Here is a 15,427-nt window from a genome sequence, read left to right as displayed (position 1 = left end):
ATTTCTGAATTATCCACAATTTTTTTATTCACAATAGTAGAATTTTACACGAGGTAGTGCATTAAACTTGTGTGGTGAGAAATAACTTTGTCGAAAGCACATGTCTGACCATCCTTAAGAGATAAAAACCATGACGCGATATTTGTTCATTAGCCTGAATTACAACTAGTATTAAACCTTAGTATATAGTGTAAATGTTAGACCTCAAACCCCGTATTCATAAAGATATTAATAGGTTATAATTGTTTTCTTAAGCGCATTTTAATAAATATTTATTTATATCAATAAATATTTACATATATTCATAAATTAACATTTAATAAAAAAAATAATTTCATTCGATGGGATTCAAAAAGGGTTTTGTGAGATAGACTTAAAAACTACTTAAATTTAAAATATTCTTAAAGATTTTATGTATTCCGTTCTGATTGAGGATCGGCCACACCAAAGGCGGATATAAAAACATTTACTACCGTAACAATAAAAATACCAATAACTGTATAATTATTGACTTTATTAGCACGACAAATTTCCTTTTCGTTTTTAACGTTGTATTTACTATTGAGTATTAAACCAACTCCAACTACGATCTGAAAATACATATAATAAAAAAAATTTAATGAGGTTATGCTTTAACAGCTATAAAATGTCTTAAGAATGACTTACTTGGAAAATAATGCTTAAAGAAATAAAAATTAAACTGGCATAATAGTAGGGATGTCGGTCATAGGACTCCAGCACATAACGCAATTGATTGGCATTGGCTGATAATAATGCCAGATCCATCATTCCTTGTGCCAAAGTCTTTTTGTGTTGATAAGCATTTATGTCGGGAATGGGGGTTTCAACGCCATTAATATTTACAAAACCGGTACCATCATAACCGGGAAAAGCAAAGCTGGGGCGTCTAGTGGGTGGCTTTACAGGATGATGATTTGCTACAACACCATGTTCATCGTTTGGCAATAGACCATCATCGACACCCATACGTGGACCTATAAAATTTGGTCGATCATCATATTCATCGTCGTCATCAGTTTCAGGAACTGAATTATTTAAGTAAATTGGGACATAAAGCAAAATAAAGAAAATTATAAATAAAAAGGCAATGGGATAGGGTACTAGCATTACATAACAGTTATAAATGTTTCTTACCTGCTCTTGGAATGCGTGGTATGCGACCATCAATATCATCAATTTCTGAAGGTGGATATAAATCGTGTTGCTGCAAATAAAAATTATAAATGAATATAAGTAATCATAAATCCAATAAGTATTTTATTTGTAATATATACAAGAATTTAATATGATTTAAAAATATTAATATATACAACTAAACTAAAAAGTAATCTAGAAAAAGTTAATTTTAACTCCAGAGCAGATGCGTCACCGTCATACATATTAATATAATCGAACTTAATATAAACTCATCAGTTCGGGGAACGACCCGAACTACCCAGGTGTTTTAACATTTCCTATTGGAAAGTCAATCATCAGTCTCAAAGTGTATGTTCGTTCCGAAAGACTAATAAGTGCCAAGTAAGTGGTTAGACGTTAGTGAAAATTACTATATACTGGCGCACTACTTGTCGAACTACGTTGTCATTTATTATATTATTACATGATCGATATTATATTTTATTACATACGCCTGATAGCAGATTTTTAATATTTTTTTAGCTATATTTTATTTAAAAGCAAAATAAATGTAAATTTAGTGAAGAAAGTCAAGATCGATATAATCATTATATTTATGATTTCTGAAAGCAAGAGCTGTACCCAAGTTGTCTGCATAGCTATTGTGGGCGTGGAATGTAGTGGGGAGCAATTTATGAAACATGTGAGCTTCAATTTCTTTTATCTATTAAGAATTGTAATACCATATTAGAAATTTGTTCACATTTTCTGATATCTATGAATTCTTGCCGTGGGTATTTCGAAAATAAAATGTACCAATCCAAACCGCCTGGGCTGTAAAAAAATGAGTTTGATGCCAGAATATAAAAAATTTTGGAGTGGAGAGTAAACTGTATTGATCTGGCTGACAGTATGACACAAAATAAGCCTAAATTAAAGGTACTAATAAGGCTTGGGCCGAAATTTCCTTGCCATTACAAAAGAATCTTTATAACTCTTTATCACTTCAAATTTTCGGCTGATATTTCTTTTTTGAAACTTGTAGAAAATTTTCATAAAAATGCATTTTGTTGTTGTTTTTGCCATTTAAAAATTATGAACCTATTCAAATGATCAAAAAAATATTTTTCAAAAACGCGTTGTTTTAGTAAATTATAAAAAATCGGTTATTAGGTTTTGAACTAATGTGTGTTTATCTAGTGGTACATTAGATATCAATGAAGTTATTAAATAAAATATTAATATAACCAATTAGTCCATTATTTTTTGAAAAAAATAATAATTTCAATGTAAACGAAACAGTGAACCTATTTAAGTGAGCGGAAGTGTACATTTTTTGACAACGTTGCAAAACAATAATTATTATTTTTCTGCCAACATTGTAAGATCTGACAACAGTGTATCAAAGCTTTAAGAATTCAAACAAGAATATTTTTAAAAACTGAATTTTATTCCAGAAATAAAAATAACTGATATATAATGCTAATTAAACATCAAATTAATAGTCGACATTAATATTTATAAACGTACCTGTACCTAATTGTTTTTAGTTCATACATATGTATGAATATATACATGTTAGGGTTTCTACTTTTGCGTACACTATCAAAAAGTTATATAATTTTCCAGTTCAAAAACTCAATTTTTCAAAGTATGAAAGTGTAATTTTTATGACTTTTTTATAAGATTTAAAAAAGATCATTCAAAATTTCTACCTTAATTTTAACAATGTATTTCGAATTAAAAAAAATCACCTTCAAACATACATATACATATAAATAAAAATTGTATTTCGGGTATTTAATAACATTAGTCATATGTTAAATTATCCAATGACCTTATGTATATTTATCAGACAATGTTGTATTGTAAGCACTCTCATATTCGTTCGAATTTTATATAAAAGTTAATCATTACATCTTCATATTTTAAAATGACAAATCTATTCTCTCAAAAAACAAAAAAAAAACATTTATTTATATAAGTTTTTTACATGATCAGAATAGTAAATATTTCGCATACTTTATTTACGATACGTAAATACAACAGATCCTTTTATAGAACTGCATGCGCATTTTGAAACATAATTACAATATGTGTAAATTATGTAAAGAATTAGCCGCTGAAGCAGCTGGAAATTTTTATCAAATTGGGTTAATCGTATGCTTTGAGAAAAATTATTTTTAATTATAACTGTACAAATCCGGTATAGAAAATATTGCTTAATAACATCATATCGAAACGATTAGATTTAAATTACCATTTAACAATAGAAAAAAATGTTTAAAAGAGTCGCGTTACTGAATGACTGATTTATCGTCGCGCAGCACAAAATAAATTTTTTACAGTAGATGTCTTTTTAGTTATGTGGATCCACTAAGGAGGAATTTTGAAATTTGTATATTAGTGAATCAAGAAAAATTTTAAATACATCTATCTACTATTAAAAGGAGCAGATGCGTGCTTTTAAGATGTTAAATCTGTAACAAATTTACGTTTTTGTCGCTTTATAACTTTTTAAATATTAACCATATTAGGATTTTTTATAAATATTTATATCTTAAAATTAGCAGACACCTGTTTCGTATTTTTAAAAATTACATATTGTTAGTACTTTTTCTAGTACATTAAGAAAACTTTTTAGATTTATTACATATACCTATTATATTATATTTTTTTAAATATTATAATTTTCTATTTAACCTGAGGACAAAAAAGTAAAAATTGAGCCAATTTTTAAAATATATAAAAAACATTGTTAATTTACTAGCACAAAATAAGCTATTGGTGTGTATTTTGTGTATTTTGTTATTCAACTAGCAAAAATAACGAAATACATCCAAAAGAATAACATTTATTACCACTTCAAAAGTAGCACTAAGTGATTTTTTTTACTTTCTGTGGAAGTGATGTTTATTGACATCTAAAGAAGCGAAAAGAATCCATTTTTTTAATTGAATGTAAATTTTTTTTTGTACTGAACTTTTTTGAATTTTACGAATTTTAAAATGGAGTTAATTGATTAATGCGTGTAATTTATTTATGTTAATATGAGAATGACTTCAGATGTAGTGAATTTGAAATCAAATAAAAAGGAATATCCCTCCTATGGCAAATGATAACTTCTTCAGGTTTTTTTAAGTACTTCCATGTAGCAAATTCTACTTCCTTTCGCTTCTTTGGAAGTTCTTTTTTTGCTAGGTCAGGTACTAAAGCTACGTATACATGGTTGTCAGATTTTACAACGTCACTATCTCATCGCTCTATTCTAATTTTAACAATATCAATATAGAAACAAAAATATATATTTTACACGGCCCTGATTTTAGTACTTTTACGTTATATACACTCCCGCTCACTTAAATAGGTTCACTGTTTTGTTTGCATTCAAATTAATTTTTTGCAAAAAATAATGGACTAATTGGTTATATTAAAATTTTAATTAATACCATGATGTCTTATATATTACTAAATAGACAAACATTAGTGCAATACTTAATAACCGATTTTTAATATTTTTTTCTAAAATACTACGTTTATGAACAATACTTTTTAGGCTCATTTGAATAAGTTCGTCATCTTTAATTGACAAAAAATAACAAATTGCATTTTTTTATTTTTATAAACATTTTTGCAAGGTTTTAGAAAAGATTTACTAAGGAACATATCCGCCGTTACTTGATATAACTCCGAAATTTCGATGTGATAAAGAGTTATAAAGATTCTTAAGTAATGGCAAGGAAATTTCGGCCCAAGCTTTTTTAGTTCCTTCAATTTAGACTTCTTTTGTGTCATACTGTCTGCCCGACCTATACACATGAATACCCGAAAATTTTTCGATAATAAATAGATGAAAATATTATTGAGGCCATTCCAAAATTTTTACATTTTAGCTTCGAATCCACCCTTTTACAGCCCTGGCAATGGTTTAAAGATATTCGAAAATGTGAAAAAGCTGTTTCCCTTATGGCATTACAATTATTACAATTCTTACTATATGAAAGAAATTTAAGCTCACGTGTTTCATAATACAAAATTGCCCCCCACTAGATCCCACATTCTCAACAGCAATGCAAACGACTCAGGTAGAGCTCTTCATTTCAAAAATCATAAAAATAATGATTATATCGATCTGGACCTTTTAAATTAAAAATCTTTTCATCCGAAAAAACAATGAAACCTTTGTTCACGTGCAAACTGAAGATAATTTCTCTTTACGAGTAGCAATTGGAGTGGTTATAATTAATTTTTTAATATTTCTACAGCCTTGGCTCTTACAATTCGTTTTACTGTAGCTAACCTTGCTGTAACACCCACTTTTTCTCTAATTTTTGCTACAGAATCATTAGACTTAGAAGAAAATTTTATGAAATCTCTTCTGTTCGCTTTTGTTTTTACTCTATATGCAGTTCCATTTATGTTTTCCTAATATTCCATTTGTTTTCTTATAAAATTGCTAATAACATTCTGAATTTGCTCAATTTTTTTTTTTTTTGCAAATTCCTGTGAACGCTTGAATTTTGCCATTTTATTAATTAGTTAATGGCTTACTGCAACCTATTTGTTAAAAAATATATTGTCTATATTCCCAGACATTAGAGTATGAATGGATTTTATTCACTGCCAGCAGTATACTGATTTTATTTTGATTGAACCTAATCAAGTAAGTTATATAAGTATGTTAGAAAAAAATTTAAAAATCCGCTATTGTATTGGTATTATAGGTATTGCGCTAATTTTTGTCTCACTAGTGATACCTAAGATATCATGTTATTATTTAAAATTTTAATATTACTAAATAGTCCATTAGTTTTTGTAAAACATTAATTTAAATGTAAACAAAACAGTGAACCTATTTAATTGAGCGGGAGTGTAAGATATGATATGATATGAGCTAATGGGAAATTAAACCGAAAATTTTTCATACAAAAAATATAAAAATGAGGAAAATCAAAAACAAGTAAAAAAATTAAATGAGAATCTATCAGAAGTGATTTTTTGGTACATTTTCCTTCTTCAAATGGTACATTTTGTAAATTCTGTAATATGAACCCAAATACACAATATTATTGAATATTGTATCTTTATTTGAAATGCAAATTTTCGATATTATTAACTCCATAAATTGGAAGAATAAAAAGCGTGAGTGTCAATAATTTTCAGAGGTTTTTGAACTAAGTATGTACATATTAATATTTAAATTATGTACAACAAATTTTAGTCAGTGTTAGATTATTTCAGTTTTATTATTGTGTAAAGTTTTTGTATTTTTATCGTTTAATAATACTGCAATGAAATTTTACTTTAAGAAATGTTATAATTAAAGATATTAATATAAAAATCATAAACCTCCTGTTTCTTCTATTAAGTCAGGTTTTTGACTTAATGCACTAAAATTCAAAGGAAATTAACATAAATAAATAATTGTTTCCACCTATAATGAATAACACATTGAATTACATTCTAATTATACATTTAATTAAGGTTTTAAAATATACTAGTAATGCTAATAATTAAATTGTTCTTAATTAAAATTAAATTTTAAATTTTTTGAATTAATTTCATTTGTATATAATTTATTATAAAGTAATTTTTTAAATGGATTTTCCATTGTAATGGAATTTCTAATGAAGCAAATTTATTATTTACCTGATTAATTATTTGAAAATCAGAAATCAATTATTTTAACGAAATTATTCAGATGAAAGGTCTTCCGAATATCTTTTTTTTTAATTTCCACATCCATACATTCATTTAAAATATTAAAGATATCAATTTCGAAGATATTATTGATCTTCATGATATTGATATCTAAGTACATACAGACAGGCAAACATACATCTATGAAGGACATTATAACAAACTTATCTATATACATAACCTTCATACGAAGTTATAAACAAGTAGGAAAGTATAGTCGGGCATGGCCGACCATATAATACCCTACACCATGAGTATATTTTTAAAATTTGTATTTTTTTAAAGAAACTTTTACGTTGAATATTACCATAATTCCAAAATATTTAAGTTATTTTTTAAAAAAAAAAAACTAAAATTTCTAAATGAGGCTTTATATAGGTCAAATATGGGCCGATCCTCGGTAAATTTGGGAAAGGATATATTTTTAAATAACAGTTAGTTTTGTTAAATTTCATTACGATACAAAATCTGCAGTGTCATTTATACTTATATAGAACTTATATGTGCCAATTTTCAGAGAGATAATAGAATATTTGACGTAATTATGGCATAAAAAGTACAAATCGGGAGGTACGGTTGTATGGGGGCTAGGTGAAATAATGGACCGATTTCAACCATTTTCAATAGGCTTCGCCTCTGTGCCAAAAAACATGCTTGGTCCAAATTCATCAAATTATCTTGAAAATTGCGGCCTGTACCTAGCGCACAAAGTTTACATGGACAGCCAGCCAGCCGGACGGACGGACATGTCTTAATCGACTCAAAAAATGATTCTGAATCGATCGGTATACTTTAAGGTGGGTATTGGACCAATATTTTTGTATGTTACAAACATCAGCACAAACGTATAATACCCGCCCCACCATAGTGGTGTAGGGTATAATAAAAACGCTTTGAAGTTGAGCTAGACTGCAATAAGAAAGGGTAACTGAAGCACCTTTTCTTGTGAGTCGGTCTATGTATATTAGATTTACAAATAATAATGAAAATTTAACTAAAACGGGAAAGGATTTAATTATTATTGACTTCAGGTCCGTTTTTTAGTTGTTAAAAAAACAAACGAATTTAATAAAAAATAATTTTCCAAATATTTAAAAAAAATTATTAATATTCTTATCAATCTGGTCAAAATTCATAAAAATATTTTTTTAACTAAGTAAAATAAATTTATACATAAATAAGTACGCCAGCATTTGATTATTTTCTTAATAAATGTTAATGTGTTTTTTAAAACTGACTGCATTTAAAAAAATAAAATGATTTTTATATACCAAAATATAAAAAAAAATCATTTATTTAAAGCTGTCAGTATTAAAAAGGTATGAACTGATGAATTTATAAATACTTATTTACTTTTTTCTATTGAATATAATAAACTCTTAAATAATTGCAGTGACTGAGAATAAATAACTTAATATTTATAGTATTGAAAGAATTTACAACTTACATGATCATTTTTATCTGTTAGATCCTCCATTTCTTGACTTAAATTGTTGTTGTCCATTTGTAAAGATGTGTGTGGATGATGATCTGTTGTCATGTTGTTATTCGAGTGTATAAAATTCGCTTGAATTGTTAAAATTCTAAAATATTTATGGACTTTCACATAAAGTTTGTATAGACTTTCGCTTTAAAATGCCCCAATGGTTTCTTATCACGATTATTATTTGTTTGTGTTGTTAGATTTTCTTTTCTTTGTTTTTTTTTATAAATATTATTAAGTATTTATTTATTATAAACTTTTGTTGTTTATTTTTATTTTAATAAAAATCTTAAATATTATCTGCACCGTTTAACGTATTGACGGTATTAACAATCTTTGCTAACTGAATTGTTGATGCTGTGTGTTGAATGCTGAGACTAAATGTCCGAATCACATACAGTCACACAGATAATTATACGTACCCCCCATAAAATGCTGTATATGAAGTAATTAGCGATTTTAAATTATTTTTTTTTCAATTAATTTGCAGGTATATTTACCATTTACTTAATCAAATAAAAAAATCATATTTACTATGCGTTTTAAGCGTCTAAACGCAAAAAACACATATGGCAACACAGAAAATTGTACGTACGATGCTTTGTGGCGCTGTAAATTAACGGTATTTTTTTTTTTTTTTTGTAATTACATTAAAATGCTTCAGGCTTCATTTGTACGTAGATTGGCGAAATTTTAAGTAATTTAAAAAGAGTTAAAATTATAGATTGCAAAAATGGGACGAAAAACTAAAGACGTTAGCATTGAAGTGCGGGAACTAATAGTTAAACTCAGAAAAGAAGGAAATTCGTTGAACTCAATCGCTAAGACTATCGGGCGTGCTAAGTCAACTGTGCAAACAATATTAAAACATTTTTCTGAGAAGAATTCATTAGCAAGCAAAGCTAAAACTGGCCGTCCACCCAAAATTTCTCCAAGAGTTGCCCGGTATATTAAAAATGTTGTGGATAAAAATCCTAAAATTACAGCCGTAGAAATAAGAAATACTTTGGAGAATGATCATAATATCAATGTGCATTCTGAAACAGTTCGAAGCGTTTTGAGAAAAAATGGATTCCGTAGCCGCGTGCCCAGAAAAAAACCGTTTATCAATGAAATAAATAGAAAAAAGCGGTTGGATTTCGCACTAAAATATATGGACAAACCCACAGATTTCTGGGCAAATGTGTTATTTAGTGACGAAAGTAAATATAATTTATTCGGATGCGATGGCAAACAAAAAATTTGGCGTAAAAAAAATACAGAGTTGCAGCCGAAAAACCTTATTCCCACCGTTAAACATGGCGGTGGTTCGGTAATGGTTTGGGGCTGTATGTCGGCGAGTGGAGTGGGAAAACTACAATTTGTGGAAACAACTATGGATCGTTTTGTATACCTTGACATTCTTAAAAGTAGTTTGAAGGAATCGGCAACCAATTTGGGTCTCAGTGGTACCTGGTATTTCCAACAAGACAACGACCCTAAGCACACTTCGCATCTTGTGAAGGAGTGGCTACTTTACAACGTACCGAAACAGCTCCATTCGCCTCCCCAATCGCCAGACCTCAACCCAATAGAACATCTGTGGGATGAATTAGAACGTCGCATAAGGAAAAAATCATTCAGGAACAAACAAGAACTGAAGGAGGGCCTAAAATACGAATGGAGCCAAATAAATAGTGAAACTACAAAAAAACTTGTGTTTTCTATGAATAATCGGTTGAAGTCGGTGGTTGAGGCAAAGGGAGGCCCAACCAAGTACTAAACACATAATGTATATAATTCAAATATTAATATAAATTATTTTTTTTTATCGTACGTATAATTATCTGTGTTGCGAAAATGCGTTTTTTGTGTTTTTTATAATTTAAAGGTATTCTAATCTATTTTAAATAATGAAATAAATGTTTTTGTTTGATAATATAAACTTTTAAATAAATACTTTTTTTATTTTATTCCAATTATGAGCGGTACGGTACATTTATGAGGGGTACGTAATATTTTCTGTGTGACTGTATATGCAGATCATTTAATAATGCGATATTTCTATTTGCTCTTTTTACTCTTAAACAGATGTTCTCAATATATGTTTTTATATAAAATAAATAATGTCGTGGGAATCACTATTAATCTATTTTTAATAAAAAAAACACTAAATTTTTACTCCGAAATATTTGTGTTATGAAAATTAGATTTCGACTTTTTCAGTAAAATTTGCAATATGAGCATTACAAGATTATCTAAACTTTAAAAACTAAATTTTGAACTGAGTTTTTAAAAAATGAACATCCTAAATTTATTATAATTTCGAAGATATCTACACGCAGAGAAAAAACATGGTTCGGCATGGTTAGGACAAATATTATATGTTTTTTGTAACAATATTTTGTTGTCTTAACCAAACAATTGATAACAATTTTAAGATATATACACGCAGAGAAAAAACATGGTTCGACATGGTAAGGACAACTATTATATGTTGCTTGTAACAATATTTTGTTGTCATAGCCACAATTGTTATTTTTATTGAATTTCATCAATATTTTAGTTACTGAAAACATTTATATATTTATAACAATTATAAATTTGAGAATAATTCTCTGAAAAATAATTATTTTTACAACAAATACCTAAATAATGATAATTATGTTAACATTTTATATTATTTAGAACCATTTAAACTATCAAATAACCATTAAATGGTATGTTTTTACATGTTTACACATAAAATGATTAAGATATAAGTAAAATATGTTTACTATTAAAAATATTTTGGTATCGCCAATATTTTTATATCAGTTGTATGGTTTATTCGTATTATATCGGATTAAATAAATTGTTAAACAAACGCAGTGTTAAAATAATTGTGAAAAATAAATAATATCTAAAAATATAATAGCAAACAATATAAAATTCAATAGAAATATAAAATACATAAAAAAGGTACAATGGTTAATATCGCCAATGTTATGGATGTAATGCTAACATCCGCTGCATGGCATTATAATTGGTCAAATTTCGAACTATATCTTAAAATTTGTACATAAAGTGGGAAGAATATTTCATTATAAAAATTGTTTTCTTAAAAGTCCTATGTTGTGTTTTTTTTTTTTTTTGAATTGCGCGAAAACGCGTAAAAGAACATCTGGGTCATCAAGACTAGTATAGAACTTAAACATAATTATGAATTTAAAAGCCCTATTTGGGCGGCCTGTAGTTTGATTACAAGGTTTACATGGACGGACATAGCTAAATCAGAAAATGATTCTAAGCCGATTGTGGGTATAGGACCAATATTATTGTGCGTTGCAAACATCAGCGCAAACCCAATATACCCTCCCCACTAAAGTGGTGTAGGGTATAAAAATCAGAGTTGCACTATAAAGGGATCAATAGAAAATTTCATTTTGATAAACTAATCAATTTTACTTCCGTACAAATTAAACAATTTCTAATTTTATTTTGGGTTAAATCAAATAAAATTTGAACATTTCTAGTAGAGTATTACTAACAACTATTAAAGTAGAAAGGAAATTAAAGCTCACCAAATATAAACATTAATAAATTTTAATATCTAAAAAAAACAATTTGGCTTATGTAAGTCCTGTAATAAATGACCGATGTGTATGCATATTTTTATATCATTGGGTTATAGTTCAAATATTCCTGGCCCCCTAACGTACATTTTTGTTTAAAAATTAAAACTTAAGATAGGGATTTCATATCTAATATATGAATTTGGGAACCACTGATATTTTCAAATTCCCCTAAAATATTGAGAACAAGTAGAAGAGAGCTCAAATATGTGTTTTTATGAGATTATCGCATAAAAAATCTTTAAAAGAGAAATATACAAAAAGAAATAGTAAAAACAATAAAATAAAATCACAGTGTGCTTTTTCAGAATATAAACATTGTGTAAACAAAAGACCAGCCACAACATATTAACAACAAATATACACAACTGAGAATTAAAAACACAAACTTTTGAAAATCAAATATGTATTACATACATACACACATACATATGTACATATATATATTCGTCATAATTTAATTTCAAATAACTTTTATAAACTAGAGTTAGATAGAAATTGTACTTTTGTTGAGTATTTTCAAACTTTGTTTGTTTTACCAAATTTCACATTATTGTTACCATAGAAAAATCACTAAAATCATTTTAAGGGGGTTTTCCCGCTTTAGACACAATGACTAATATTTATTTTAACATTATTTATATGGAAAATCTGTAAAATGCTTTACCAATCTTTTAATAATTATTACAAACTTGAGTAATTTTTGGGGTTTATTTTTTTAGATTTATGTAAATTTTTTTTAGTACAGAACAGGTTTTTTTAGTTTTATACTACTTTGCGCACGTTATATATATTTTATTTTATTATTTTCTTTCTGTCTCTTGAAAACGTTCACTTATAGAGAGTCTGCCAACTTTTGAATGGTAAAATAAATTTTAGTTTAACAAAATGCGTAACGAACTCGTAAATGTCCACAAGAAAACTAGAATTATTTTTGCAATATTTTTTTCCTTCTCCTCTAAAAAGAAGGTGGCATGTTAAACATACATTACCCAAAGTATGTACATACAATATAAGAATGTGTAGACATGTAGTTGAATACTATTTAAAAAAATACATACATTAAAAACAAACATTTGTAAAAATTCAAAGAACGTCTTCATTAGAGTATTCAAACCGAATGCGATAAAACGAAAATTACACAGTGAGACAAAATAAACGAACATTTAAATACCCGAAAGGATCCAAATAGATTAAGAATCGTACTATTTATAATTGCATTAGAAAACTATGTCTTCAGAAAATGACTTTAATTCCATAATTATCTTACTTATATTAATATCATGATAAAAGTTAGCATAAATAAGTTTTATGTAAGCACAAAACCAAATTTTATGGTGGTTCACCCATATTTAACCCTACCTCCCATATAATGCAATTTCAGAAATTTGTATTTAAGCGATTTTGTATTATGAAAAGACATGTTTTTTAAACTTATAAATTGTACGGTTCCCACATATCATTATAAAAGCCATAAACCTCTAATTTCTCAATCATAATATACAGTGGCGAGCAAAAATGTATACATATCAATCAAGATTATGTTAAAAAAAAATAAAATCCAGAAAATATTAAAAAAATTGGATATTTGTTTTAAAATAAGCAATAGAAGAATAAGAAAATAAAACAATAGAAAATTCGTGAATATTGAAACTTTATCTCAAGTTTTAGCCAATTTTATTAAAAAGGTCAGTATCCACTTTTGCAAGTTTAAATTTAATTAATCTAGCAACACAACAAACAGAAAACATGAAAACAAACAGTCATATTTGTCTAGCTTTAATAAGAAAAATATCAAGTTTATTGGAAAACCAAATGGTCGAAATAACAAAAAAGTAATTACTGTGCTCGTCAAATTGTCAAGAAGTTAGGAATTTGCCAGCGAAGAATGCTACAAGTGCGAAAAAGAAAAAATATAAGCATACCAGAAGTTAAGAAAGGTCGATCGTGCTTGATTTTGGAGAGAGATGCCAGAACTATGGAGCGTTTATTGACATCCAAACAGGTAAAAACACCAAACACAGTCTCATGTCGCCATAAATAAGCCCCTAAGTAAATGGGCAGTCGGAGAACTCTTCGTAGAATTGGCCTTATCTCAGCCGTAAAGCAGAAAACACCAGCGTGATCAGAAAAAAATTTGAAGCATTGTCTTAAATTTAGCAATATGCATACAAATTTAAGTGTTGATGACTGGAAAAGAGTTATATGGTCCGATGAAACGAAAGATAATCGTTTTCAGTCTGATGGCAAGGAATATTACTGGTACCGCACTTATGAAAACTTAAAAACGCACCAAGTAAAATAAACGGTGAAACATGGGAGTTGTAGTCTAATAGTGTGGCCTTGTTTTACTTGGTAGAATCTCGATTCTTTAGTAAAATTAGATTCTATAATGAAAAAGGAGGATTATTTGAGCATTTTCAATCCAATATTCCTGATTTTGTGGAAGACTGTGAATATTCAGAGTCAGAGGTTATGCTCTAACAGGATGGAGATCCGAAGCATATGGCAAACATATGCGCAATTCGGTAATGCACTAAGAAATCTTGAAGAACTTTGGTCGAGAGCACAAACGGAGTGGTCTAGTATTTCCCACTGGAACATTGAGACCTTGGTCGAAAGTACGCCTAAACGTATAAAAAGTGTCATAAAAGCAAAAGGACTTTGCACAAAATATTAAAAATCAATTTTATTTTTAAACGTGCAAAACTGGATACTTCGAATTTATTTATAAATAAATTTTAATCTTTAGATTAATATTTAATTATAATAAATTTAATTTTGTTTTCTTTTTATATTGCTTTACTAAATATTTTAAATTGAAAACTTAATTATTTTTCCTTTATTTTTATTGCATTTTTTAGTAATTGGCTAAACATGTACCCAGTTTTGCTTGCCACTGTATATACATACAATAATATAAACATAGTAATAACCCCAATGACACGCTTATGTAAAATTTATAGGTTTTTTACCCGAATTTGAAGCACTTCGTGTTACAAGTTGTGGCAAAAATACTACATCTTTTTCCACTTGGGTATGGATAAAGAAAGCTTGTTACCTATATATGAAACGATTGGTCGGTCAGTGGATAGTAATGCTGTTCCAGTGTGGTCATATTCGCTCAGTGATATCCAGTGGAGAAATATTGAAAGCAGGAAAAATGCAGTCGGAATATCACCTGCACGAGTAAACGAGGTCTATCTATCAAATTGACCAATTTGTAAAAATACACATTATGCTACAAATGATATACCATATTAAAGTGCAATCATAATGCTTTAAAATTATGCCTAAATGACTGTCATTGCGTGAAAACTGTCAATGTTATTTGCAGCCATATCGGAACCTTAAAATACCGCGTTTTTAAAGCTGTGAAAATAATTATACCGATCTATCCAATTAGCCATTTTCTAAAAATATATTATGCAACAAATTATATACCAAAACAAATGGCAACTATAATGCAATAAAATGATATATAAACGACTGCTATAACATGAAAACTATAAAA

General features: G+C 27.9%; 1 protein-coding gene and 1 long non-coding RNA gene across 3 annotated transcripts; one reads left to right on the top strand and one right to left on the bottom strand.

Moving 5' to 3' along the window:
- Positions 1 to 242: 242 nt before the first annotated feature.
- Positions 243 to 12,824, bottom strand: LOC111674865 (ninjurin-A). Of its 2 annotated transcripts, XM_046952759.1 has the most exons (5): positions 12,474 to 12,824; positions 8,285 to 8,697; positions 1,156 to 1,225; positions 667 to 995; positions 243 to 590 (listed from the first exon to the last, which is right to left on the bottom strand). In XM_046952759.1, exons 2-5 carry the CDS (start codon positions 8,375 to 8,377, stop codon positions 411 to 413), a joined length of 672 nt encoding a protein of 223 aa, XP_046808715.1. In that variant the 5' UTR covers positions 8,378 to 8,697; positions 12,474 to 12,824; the 3' UTR covers positions 243 to 410. The 2 variants fall into 2 exon arrangements, with proteins under 2 accessions (XP_046808715.1, XP_023291309.2); XM_023435541.2 differs by lacking the exon at positions 12,474 to 12,824 and having other exon boundaries at positions 667 to 1,046; positions 8,285 to 8,694.
- On the top strand, positions 12,782 to 14,921 carry LOC124420327. Its single transcript, XR_006941122.1, has 2 exons — positions 12,782 to 12,910; positions 14,880 to 14,921. It is a non-coding gene; the product is annotated as an uncharacterized LOC124420327 (long non-coding RNA).
- Positions 14,922 to 15,427: the final 506 nt, after the last annotated feature.

This window comes from Lucilia cuprina, chromosome 5 (assembly GCF_022045245.1).
Source record: "Lucilia cuprina isolate Lc7/37 chromosome 5, ASM2204524v1, whole genome shotgun sequence".
NCBI lineage: Eukaryota > Metazoa > Arthropoda > Insecta > Diptera > Calliphoridae > Lucilia > Lucilia cuprina.
This window is presented reverse-complemented; position numbering and strand designations above follow the sequence as displayed.

Bases quoted from the DNA above. Each gene is read 5' to 3' on its own strand.
- LOC111674865 (XM_023435541.2), bottom strand. From the start codon at position 8,377: ATGACAACAGATCATCATCCACACACATCTTTACAAATGGACAACAAC. The intron at 1,226-8,284 runs GTAAGTTGTAAA...TTTTATTTGCAG, and splicing joins TAACAGATAAAAATGATCAT to CAACACGATTTATATCCACC. The intron at 1,047-1,155 runs GTAAGAAACATT...TAAATAATTCAG, and splicing joins ACCACGCATTCCAAGAGCAG to TTCCTGAAACTGATGACGAC.